We start from the raw sequence: 11,784 nt of genomic DNA on the forward strand, positions 1-11,784 counted from the left end.
TAATACCCGCACCCGACCCGTTTATAAGCGGGTATTAAAATATCCGCTATCCGCGGGTTTGGGATAACAAATATCCGCGGGTATCAATTATCCGTCGCGGATTTTATCCGCAGATATCCGCGGGTGCGGATTTTTTTGCCATCCCTAACCTTGATGCTCTGAATATTTGCTTGAGAGGAGACGAGACGTGTGACAACGCATGATGAACCTGAAAGAGGAAAATGAGCGATCTTAATGCTCTGAATTGCTACTAGACATGCCACAATGCACGACGAAAAAGGAGCAAATGCATAACTTTAAAAGGTGCTAAGATCGTGTAGGAGCTCCGATGAAGGCGTCGTTGATGACATGATGGTCGCCTAGTCGAGACGATCAAAACCATGTGATCATCGGTCAAAACTTGATATTTGATAGTGGCAGTGATAGACGACGACGCCGCCAGCAACAATAGGTGGTGCCACCGTCGACAGTGACAAATGTAGTGAGAGAGGCATTAAAAACTTTTTTCTCAAACGAACCTGATACCATTTTGATTATAGTAAAAAAGTATGTATAAGATTAATCTCCCTTGTGTTGAATATATAATACGATCCTTTATTTATAAATAAAAAAATAGTCTAAACTCAAAATACAAATAAAAAATATTAACAAACTGACTAGAGATAAAATATAAATATAAAATAAAAATAATATACCTAACACTAATGTTATTAATCCTTAATAAATATAAAGATGGAATTAGTATAAGTCATTAAAGTTTTAAACAACATTAAAAAAAAACTTAATTAAACAAAATTAATAAAAATTAAAACTTGATCAATAGAGAAAAACTAACACCACATTTAAAAAACTAAAAAAACAAGGAACAAAATAATATTTAAGTCAATTTTAATATATATTAAATCAAGTTAGAAAAAGACCACTTTTATTAACCGACTCGATCAAAATTAACTATACAATCATAAAAAAATAAAAATAAAAACATAACAATAAAAACTTATTCTATATAAAAAATTAATTAAATTAATGTATTTTTCGACTTCTCCGCTAATAGATCCTCCTACAATAATATAATTCAAGATTTTTATAAAATACAACTTATATTTTAGAAATAAAGTTTATAAATCTTAATATAATATGTATATATAATATTTAAATATCTATATATTTAAATTATTAACCATAATTGAAAACCTTTAACTGGTTTATTAAGGTAAAGAATGAGGCCCTCCATAATGATAGACTTATCTACCTTTCCATCGCAAACTCATTATTGATTTCGGCTGCAAAGCAAGCCACTGTGTTAGTGCTTTCACGGTTTCACTCTTTCCTTTACTTCACTGCATCAAATTCCAGCCCTTCAAAATTCTCCCGAGAAAACAATAGAAAACCTTCCAAATTTTCCTTCCATCCAAACACAGTCACTCTGTCACGTAAACCCTACTTTTCTTACATCTTCTTCGATGGATCCCTCTCGCCGCGCCCCGCGCGCCGTGATTGACCCCGTTCCCAAGTTCCGCCAAGTCGGCTTCTTCGCCCCGCCCGAACGCTCTCAATCGGGTCCTCCAAACACGACTCACTCTTCGCCCCCAATCTCCAACTCCCTCTCGCCGGTCATGATCCCGCCGCCGCGCCACCTATCGGACAACCTCCTCATCCACGCGCCCCCCGCCTCATCTCCCCTTCGCGCAGACTCCGGCGGCGGCGGAACCTCCTTCGACAACGCGGACTTGTTCACCGCGCCGCTGTCGCCCGCTTTGCCATCGTCGTCGTACTCCAGCAGGATCGCCGGCGACTTCTACAAGGGAAACGGTGGGAAGGTGGCGGCCTCGTCTTTCCCCCGCGGTGGATTCGACCTGACGGCGATGAAGGCGGCGGCGGCCGCGAGCGTCGTCGTGCCGGCGAGCGAGCTGACCACGGTTTCGGTGGTGAATGATTCGCTAGGGATTCCCGGTGAGCTTCTTGTCAATGCTTAGGTTTGAATTTGAAGTGGTTTGTGATGTGAAATGGTAGAAATATGCGTTAAATGTTAATTTTTGTCGTGTTTAGTGTGGAAGTAGGAACTGTGGTGTAAGTGATTTAGGGCGGGATTGGGGAAGCATTTGCAGAATTATTGATTTGTACGAAATAATTTTTCCAAACTTGATTTTGAAGTGATGTGATTTATGTTTATTGTATAGGGATGTTCATAATAAGTTTTGGTATAAACGTTTGAATCCAATGCTAGAGTTGCTTCAACCCAAATAATTTTGGATTCTCAGTCAATTTCTTAATGCAAGCTAAACATTCTCCTTAAATCATGTTAGTCCATTTGGATTATAGTTTTTGCGGTATAATATCGTTTGCAACTGGGTTTGAAATAGCAACTCAAGTCTGGCTTTACAAAGTGTATAAACGAACTTTTAAGAGTAGCCAAACATGTTATGAAACTAAGCATATACTTTCCAAACTGAGTATGGAGCAACCTGAACTGAAACCCCAAGTTTCTATTTCAGTGTGAATCCCACAGAATCCAAAAGTTACTTTAGTTGGCATTTTAATATGAACTCAAACATGCACTTAGATGAGCTTTTGTGTAGCTCGTGAGAAACTGTTTATAAAGGCATGGGCTAGTAATCAATCAACCTTTTATAGGATCTAGAGTGGATACGGTTGGGTTCTTGAGAAGTAATGTAATGTGTTTCATGAAGAGAAGCAATCTCTATTGAGTTTGTGAATTTGAGTATTACATCTCATGCTCATAAAGAAGAAACTTCTTTGAATTCCTTGCGGTGTTTACAAGAAATGTAACAGAAGTTGAAGTTATATTATTTATTTATTTGTATTATTTAATTGAATTTTGTATTATTTAATTGAATATATAATATATCTTTTGCTACATGTTCTTTTACTATCTACTTAGTTTTTGCGTGTTGCTTTTTACTATTTGCAAGCTTGAATGCAAGATTTGATGTTTTGAATTGGTGCAACCTGTTTCTTATCAATGTGTATATTTAGATCTCAAGAGATCAGTTTAATCATGTTGTCTCTATTTATAATCTAGTTTTACTTTTATTTAACTTTTTTCTTGATTCTTGTTGGAAAAATTAAGTCTACTTATGTTATTGTAGTCACAAGGACTAAAGTAGGGAGTAGTGTGTTGGGTTATCTCTACTTATTGTACCTAGTAGTCTAGGACAATCCCTTAACCTTCCATCTCCCTACTATGTCAACTCTTTATAAATATAAATAGTAGAAGGGTCCAGATAGCCCTCTAAAAATATATTTCTCTGCTTTTAATCTCATTTTGGTATCAGAACGAGTTGATCCTACTCTGATTTCTGTCTTGTCTTATATGTCAACATTAGTCACCGTTGTTCGCAAATTTCTAGCTTTGTTCGCTGTTGTCCACGTCTATCTGTAGTTGTCCATTGCCTTTTGAAACTGTCCAACATTGTCAATTACTGTCCTCTGTCGATTCGTCATTGTCCACTACTATAGTTTTGTCAAGTGACCATCGGATCTAGATCGTCGCTCCGAGCAATAGCCAACCTCGTTGGTGGCGAAAGCCAGTTTGCCCCCACACGCAACCACGCATGCCATCTCTGTTTACTACAGTCAAGTGCATGTTGTCACATGCCGACGTCCTCTCATCTGAACGTCACTCCACCACCTCCAAAGCTATCGTTGGAGCCCCCTCTCTTTGTTCTGACCCTTGAAACTTCATTTCAAAACGTCATTGCGTCGCCCTAGGTCTTTTGTTTTCCCTTGCTATTTTAGAATCTCCTTATTGGTTTTTTTCCCTTGATTAGAAATGGCTACTGGAAGTTTTATTTCATTCTCTAGAAGTTCTTGCATTACTTCCGAGAAGCTAAATTGAAAAAAAATATTTATTTGGTCTGCTATCGTTGAAATATGGTTTCTTGGCCAAGGACTTCATGACCACCTTGAGCAAGATGAAGCCATGTACTTGTTGAAAAAGTTGAATAGTGGAAACAAGCAAATTTCCAGTTGTTTGCCCTGTTGTGGCAATATGTGGAACCAAGACTTCTGATGTCCCTTAGAGCTTTCAAAACATGTCACTCCTTTTGGTAGAAAGCTCAAAACATCTATGCCAACGCTATCCTACATCTCTATGATTCTGCAAACAAGCTTGCATCTCTCAAAATGACATACCATGATATGGTATCCTTCATGAATGAAGCCCAATCAGTTCGTGAAAACTGAGGATGTTCTTAGAAGTTGAATCTTTGGAGGAAATCAAGAAGAAACTTGACAAATATTATATGGTGATGATCCTTCAAGCTTTACATTCAGATTTTGATCATATCAAAGATCGACTTATGACCAATCATGAGGTCCCTTCCATGGATACCTTGCCCACACACTTTCTTCGTGTCCCAATGTCTCGAACTCAAGAAGCTTATGAACTAATGCAACTATCTGTCATGGTTGCCATACGAGGAAGAAAAGGATGTGGCACTAGAGGAGGAGGATGTTGAGGTCAAGGTTGACCTCAGTGTACATACTTTAATATGATGGGTCACACCCAAAAAATTACTACTCCTTGCATGGTTTTCCTTCCAAAATAGCCAATGTCTCTAAGGTTGAAACTATCGACTCCAAGTTCATTAAGGATGAATATGAAGAGTATCTATGGTTATAGTCTAACAACTTGGAACAACCATCTCAAACTCCAAATACATCAACAACTTGCATATCTTAATACCTGGAAGGTCAAAATTCATGGGTAATTGACTCAAGAGCTTTTGATTACATCTTTGGTAATATCTCTTTGTTCCCAACCATTTCCTTTCAAGAAAAACATTATTTTATAACTCTTACAAATGGCTCTAAAACTTCCTCAAAGGGAGTCAGTCAAGTCTCCCTATCTCCCTCCCTAAATCTAAAGTCATAATTATCCTTTTCAATTTAATTTTCTAAAGCTAGTTAACCAAAACGTTAAATTGTTCAATAACCTTCAATAACAAATCTTTTGTTAGAAGCATGGTTTGGGGAGACGAATTGGAGAAGGATATGAAACTGGAGGATTATACCATTTTGGATCTCATCCACTTGTGTCTTGTGTTGCAACTCCTAGTCCTAAAATGTACATGATTGGCTTGGCCATTCTCATTTGTCAAAATTAAAAAAATTGTTTCCTAAACTCAGTGGTCTCCAGACCTTAGAATGTGAGTCATGTCAAATAGGAAAACATGTCAGATCTAACCTTCCTAAAAGGTTTAAATCAAAGTGTAATTCTCGTTTCTCTATTATCCATTTTGATATCTGGGGACTTAGTCATGTCTCATCTTTTGGTGTTAGGTATCACATGTTGTCGCCTTCCTATTATTCCCTTTTCTCCTTGGTGTCTTTTGTTATTATTCCCAAAAATGTGAATGAAGCACCTGATCATCTTGGATGGCGACAAGCTATGATGGTAGAAATGCAAACTCTTGACCACAATAATATTTGTGAGCTCGTGACCCTTCCACTGGGTAAAAAGGAAGTTGGTTGTTAATGGGTGTATGTAGTTAAAGTCAACTCTGATGGTGAAGTTGATTGGCTCAAAGCCTGGTTAGTTGCAAAAGGTTACACTTAGGTTTATGACCTTGATTATTGTCATGACTACTATTTGTCTCTTCTTTGCAAAGGCAACAATTCGTCACTGGCCACTTCATCAAATGGATATCAAAAATGTCTTCCTCCATGGTTGATAGCAACCTCCTTAGCTAGGTTGGGCCAAAACTAGGGGATGCGCATAGAGGGATGTTTCCTTGGATGGTGGTGGTAAATGGTCCAAGGATGATGAGCTAAGGTGTGGATGGTGTAGAAGCTCATGGCCTCAAAGAGATATGGTGGAGATGGTATAGTGTTTGGTGGCTTCAAGAGAGGTGAGGCCAACTCAAGGAGGAAGGTGCTGAAAAGTGGTGGTAAATGGTCCAAGGATGATGAGCTCAAGTGTGGAATGTGTAGAAGCTCATGGCTTCTAGGAGATATGGTGGTGATGGTGTAGTGTTTGGTGGCTCCAAGAGAGATGAGGCCAACTCAAGGAGGAAGGTGACTAGAGGGGTCTCTAGGATTGCTCTAGTCTTGATCTAGGAAATGTATGGCCAAATTTAGGCAGCATAACATTAATAAACTTCCAAGATGATTACAAGAGAGGAGACACCCCTATATATAAGCAAGGTTGTTTCCTAAAATCCCTAAAAGCATGATTTCCCATTTTTGCACTCATTGGCCAAAAATGAGGCCTTTAGTGGACAAGTGTCCACAAATCCTCTCCAATGAGGGGAGGATATGTGGCCACTCACTAAACAGAATCCTCTCCATTCCTAGAGTGTTATGTGGCCACTACTAAAAGCAAATCCTCTCTAATAGAAGTATGACACATGGCATGTACTTTCCACATGGTTTGGATGTCCAACTAAAGAAAAACTGTACACTAATTAGGCCTTAATACAAGCCTTAAACAAACCTACACTACATGGTCAAATATAATGGCCTAAATATCCTACACTACTCTTCAATCCATGCTCCATGATGGCTCCAAAGGTGGTCTACAAGGTAGAGTTGACACCATCTTCAAGGATAATTTCCACTCTCTTGAAAGTGCTTTGACCATGGCTAGGGGGTATGCCATCATAAATGGTGATCTTAAGGAAGAAGTTTACATGCAGGCTCCATGTGTTGGCCATTGGAATGCTATCATTTGCATTCTAAGGTATCTTAAAAAGACTCCTGGGCAAGGGTTGTTATAGAAAATAGAGGAAACATTCAGGTCTCTAGTTACTTACTGTACCTAGCATTTTAGGACAGTCTGTTGACCTTTCATATCCCTATTGTGTCAACTCTTCATCAAATAAATAGTAGAACATGAGAAGGGTCCAGATAGTCCTCTAAAAATATATTTCTCCGTTTTTAATCTCAAGTATTCTGTTACCCATTTTTTTTCCTTCTCTAATCCCCATTAGAAAAAGAGAAAGGGAGCCGAGGAGGAGGGTCAGCAATGGAAGTGAAAGAGCAACCTGCTAGTTCAAAACAGAAACCAAAAACCTCAAAAGCTGAAAGACGTGCCCTTCAAGAAGCTCAAAGAGCTGCCAAGGCTGCAGCAAAAGGTGCGTAGTTTATATTTATGTCCTGTGAGTATGTATTTAAGCTATCTGACTTAAGTGCTTTTAAGCTGAACATATTATCTGTGATGAGCAATTATGGGCTCATCGTATTCCTTTATGTGTATTTATGACTAATTCTTTGTCAGAACTACTGTGTTCATATACCCTAATACTTTGTTTCTGGTAATCATAACATGCCTAAAAGTGGGATTTTATGATACGCTTTCATGGGTCACTTTTCTGCACAACTCATTGAGATAATGCTGATTAGTTAGCTTCAATAAAAATTGTATCTCTAGCTGAAGGAAATAAAGCATCTGGAACTGCAGCCCCAGCAAATGCCAAACCATCTAAAGCTGCAAAGCCTGCTCAGAAAATTGATAATGCAACTGTTGCAGCATCTGAAAAGAAGGGAGGTGAGATTCCACCAGAAAAGGATAGAAAAAAAGATGCTCCTCAACCACGGATGCAATACGATGACAAGAGCCGAGTGGAGAAAGCTAAACGTCGTGCAGTGGTAAAACAAACTGAAGCTAGGAACAGGGTTGAGTTGTTTAGGCACTTGCCGCAATATGAACATGGGAGTCAGCTTCCAGATCTCGAGGCAAGGTTTTTCCATCTTTCTCCAGTGCACCCAGCTGTTTATAAGGTATTTTACATTTTTTGTTATGTCATCTTGGTACCATTATTTTTGGGTCATAGCAATTTAATATAGTATGTACTGCACTATGCATTGCATGTGACCCCTTCTGAAAACTGGATGCATCAACATACGTCACTTGCAGTCTGAACACTCTTTTCATTAGATGACATTATATGGTTCATTGACAGGCATCATGCAGTGCTTCCTTTTTCCTTAGGTGTCAATAACAACAGAAGGAGGAAAAACTAAAAGAAAGATTAAGTACTGCTTGTTTGTGTACAGTGTAGTTTATATTAGATCAATTTTTGTAAATCTGCTGAGTGAAAGGATTCTATGCAACTTGCATAATGCAATTGTCAATTTCATTGGCTGTTATTGCACTGCATCTTACTGCCTATCACACCTTCTGCAACTTAAGGATTGAGTTCAATGACATCCACATGAAAGTAGAGTGCATTTAACCTTCTATACATTTGCAGAAAGGATACAGCTTTATGAGCCAATTCAAAATTAAAACATATGGTGTTTTATTTTTAACGAGAAGGAAAGTTTAGACCTCTTTAATTATTTTTTCTCAAATCTTAAACTCTCCATTTTTTATGTTACAGGTGGGTTTGCAGTATCTAACTGGAGATATATCTGGTGCCAATGCTCGGTGTATTGCAATGCTTCAAGCATTTCAGGAGGCCATCAAAGACTACAAGGTTCCACAGGAGAAGACTCTTGTGAGGGACTTAACAGCAAAAATTAGTAGTTATGTATCATTTCTTATTGAGTGTCGACCTCTGTCAATCAGCATGGGAAATGCTATTAGGTTTCTCAAAAGTCGGATAGCCAAGTTACCTTTGACCTTGTCTGAATCAGAAGCAAAAGCTTCTCTCCATTCAGATATTGAGCGTTTTATTAGTGAGAAGATTATACTCGCCAACAAAGTGATAGTGAAGCATGCTGTCACCAAAATAAGAGATGGTGATGTTCTTCTAACGTATGGGTCCTCGTCAGCTGTTGAAATGATACTATTACATGCACACGAGTTAGGAAGACAGTTTCGCGTTGTGGTAGTTGACTCTTGTCCAAAGCTTAGAGGGCAACTTTTGCTTCGCAGGCTGGTGGAGAAAGGTCTTAGCTGTACATACACTCATATAAATGCCGTTTCCTATATAATGCATGAAGTTACTCGAGTATTTCTGGGTGCTTCATCAGTTTTATCTAATGGAACAGTATATTCAAGAGTAGGGACTGCATGTGTTGCAATGGTTGCTCATGCGTTCCGTGTACCTGTCATAGTATGTTGTGAGGCATATAAATTTCATGAACGGGTACAGCTGGACTCAATATGCTCTAATGAACTTGGTACGTACATAAAACAGTTGTGTAAGATGAGGATTCTGTTTACAGTTCACGGTTAGCTTTTTTATGTCTGTAAGAAGGTTGATGTTTCTATGATATTCTTACAGGTGATCCAGATGTAATTTCAAATGTATTGGGTAGAGAGGATGTCAACCACTTGGATGGCTGGGCCAATATTGAAAATCTGCAACTCTTAAATCTCATGTAAGCATTCATATTGCTGAGATACCCTCCAAATTCTCATTTTCTCAATCTTAACATAGCACTTCTATTTAAATTGATGGCAGTTATGATGCAACACCTTCAGATTATGTTTCAATGATTGTCACAGATTATGGCATGGTAAGTCCTGAAATCTAAAGAGTATTTTTGTCTTTGCTGCTAAAACATGCCTAAAATTCAGCTTCAGGATTTTATTATAGTTTGCATTGTTTCTAACTTGTACTTTTGTAGATGAATTGAGAACACAAATTCTGTCTCACTATTTTGGAAAAATGATTTTGAATGAGCATATAATTCCACTTTGAAAATCCTAAAAGAATAACATAAAACAACTAAAAAATGGAAAAATACTGTCAGAAGATGATATAATATTGTATTAAACTAATCAAATACTTAAGTTTGGGATCGCCTCGGTGTCCTAGTGATCTAGAGCTTGAGCTGTAATTTTGTCACTTCTCTATTCTAATAAAAAAAAAAGCTGAATATTGCCCACTGTCATTGGGGGTGTGCATTATAAAGGCTCGTACCAGTGTGTTAGAAATAATGAAGTATTGAAACCATTCCCGAGTGTTGACCAGATAGATAACCTTTCAGGATTGTTGGTTCAGGACAGCACAATGTGCATTTTGTTTTGTAATTTTTCCTTTCATTAAACATTTTATATAACCAAAAAGAAAATCTGGAAATGAAGAAAGGAAGGACATTAGAAGAATAGAGGTAAAGAACCATCCCTCTCTAAACGTTCAATGCCGGTAAGACTTTCCTAAAGAGACCTTTATCATGGAGAAAGAAAAAGAAAGTATATGCTTTTGATTATATACCTAACTATCAAAGGCCATAGTGTTCGTTACATGTTTTTCACTTTTAGATCTTGATGATTTACAAAGAAAACGTATTTTGCTTGCTCAGGTTCCCCCTACAAGTGTGCCTGTAATTGTAAGAGAATACGGGAGAGAACAGGTCTGGATATGAACTACGCAAATTTTGTACCATCACCATTTTGTGGGCGTGCAAGATCCCTATTTAGAAGCCTAATATGTTGGCATGCATGTTTTTGTATTATTTTCTCACCTAGGAATAATGTTAATGAGCCTTCCTGTTCCGAAATTTTGGATATTTCTGCTGTATTCGCCCATCCTAGAGAAGAGTGCAAATTTTCGCCTCTCCAGGAAGATTTAGCCTTGCATTCTCTTCATCTGTAACAGTTCATTTTCGATTATTTTTCAAATTTTGGATAATTATTCTGTCACAATTTTGGTTTAGCAAGTTGTAGTTGTGCTTGGCCCCTTCTTTAGTTGATGTACTGTAATTATGAAAACCATCACCACGGATTGAAGTTATCATCAAAAAACTGTGTTGCGTGTGATTGCTAATTGTCATCCCTTTCGCATGTGAAGGGTCTGAGTTTGCAAGGAGTAAATCATTTGAAGCTAACAGAATTTGAATAGTTTCTTTTATGTTTGCTGATGGACCTTAGATTTGCGTCCAAATGTTTCAATATTAAGAATCAGATGAAAATAAGATGTCAATTTAAAATCGCTTTAGAAAATATTATATATTGCTTGCTAGTTTCAAAATCATAACATTGTTCTTTCCACCCTCTATCTTGTCCGAGAAAAATTATAGTGAAAATTAGTGTACGTAGGTTTCCTGATTTTTTTTCTGTATCTTTTTTTTTGTTAATATGTTTGGCTTATTAAAGAAATAATAAGTTATCTTTATATCAAAATCAAGGTAATAGACTAACCTAATTAGGGGTAGATATTTAAAATAAGAGTGTTTGAGTTGGTACATTTACCAAGTTGCAGCATAAATGTTGGTGTAGTCTTTTTTATAGTCTTGCGACACAGGTTGTAAGCTGAAATTGATATAGAAAAATTTGATGTAAACATTGTAATAAAATATTAAGTATAATTCTACTGATGCTAGTTATTATTCTTGGGATTTGTTAATTGTAATTGAATAAGATAAAATCATCGAAATTTGTCTTTTGATAAGGTTGAAAAGGAATGGTGATATGATGATGGTAAGATAAACATAATCAATGTTTGTTTCATATAATCCATTTGTTGAACATTAGTATGGTTGATTGGGAACAATTGTTATCCTATCTATCCCTTGTTTATGAAGAAGTACACTATTAAAGTACTTTAGTTACACCATTCAACGTTGATATGTGATTGGTACTTCAGTAGTAACTTTTAGGTTGTAAGAAATAAAAAACTGGTTATCTAATGCATTGTCTCTTCTTTTGTAATATGCACGACCTTTTTCATTAATTATGGTTACATCCTACAACTTTTTAGGAAAAAATCTAGAGCATGTTCCATTCTTCATACACGAGGATGATTTTTAAGCTACTCCCCATGGGCCATGCATCATGTGATCCACCACAATGTTAATATAGTTGTTGTTATTAAATTGAAGATTAATCTCAGCCGATATCACATTGTCTATGTCTTTTAGGAGTGTGTA

The 11,784-nt window shown here is 37.2% G+C and overlaps 1 protein-coding gene across 2 annotated transcripts; it reads left to right on the plus strand.

Moving 5' to 3' along the window:
- Positions 1–1,238: 1,238 nt before the first annotated feature.
- On the plus strand, positions 1,239–10,603 carry LOC106772420 (translation initiation factor eIF-2B subunit delta). Of its 2 annotated transcripts, none has more exons than XM_022785605.1 (7): positions 1,239–1,953; positions 6,954–7,097; positions 7,424–7,743; positions 8,346–9,090; positions 9,195–9,291; positions 9,375–9,429; positions 10,219–10,603. In XM_022785605.1, exons 1-7 carry the CDS (start codon positions 1,464–1,466, stop codon positions 10,279–10,281), a joined length of 1,914 nt encoding a protein of 637 aa, XP_022641326.1. In that variant the 5' UTR covers positions 1,239–1,463; the 3' UTR covers positions 10,282–10,603. The 2 variants fall into 2 exon arrangements, with proteins under 2 accessions (XP_022641326.1, XP_014514302.1); XM_014658816.2 differs by having other exon boundaries at positions 1,240–1,953; positions 7,394–7,743.
- The last annotated feature ends 1,181 nt before the right edge of the window (positions 10,604–11,784 follow it).

This window comes from Vigna radiata, chromosome 1 (assembly GCF_000741045.1).
Source record: "Vigna radiata var. radiata cultivar VC1973A chromosome 1, Vradiata_ver6, whole genome shotgun sequence".
NCBI classification, from domain to species: Eukaryota; Viridiplantae; Streptophyta; class Magnoliopsida; order Fabales; family Fabaceae; genus Vigna; species Vigna radiata.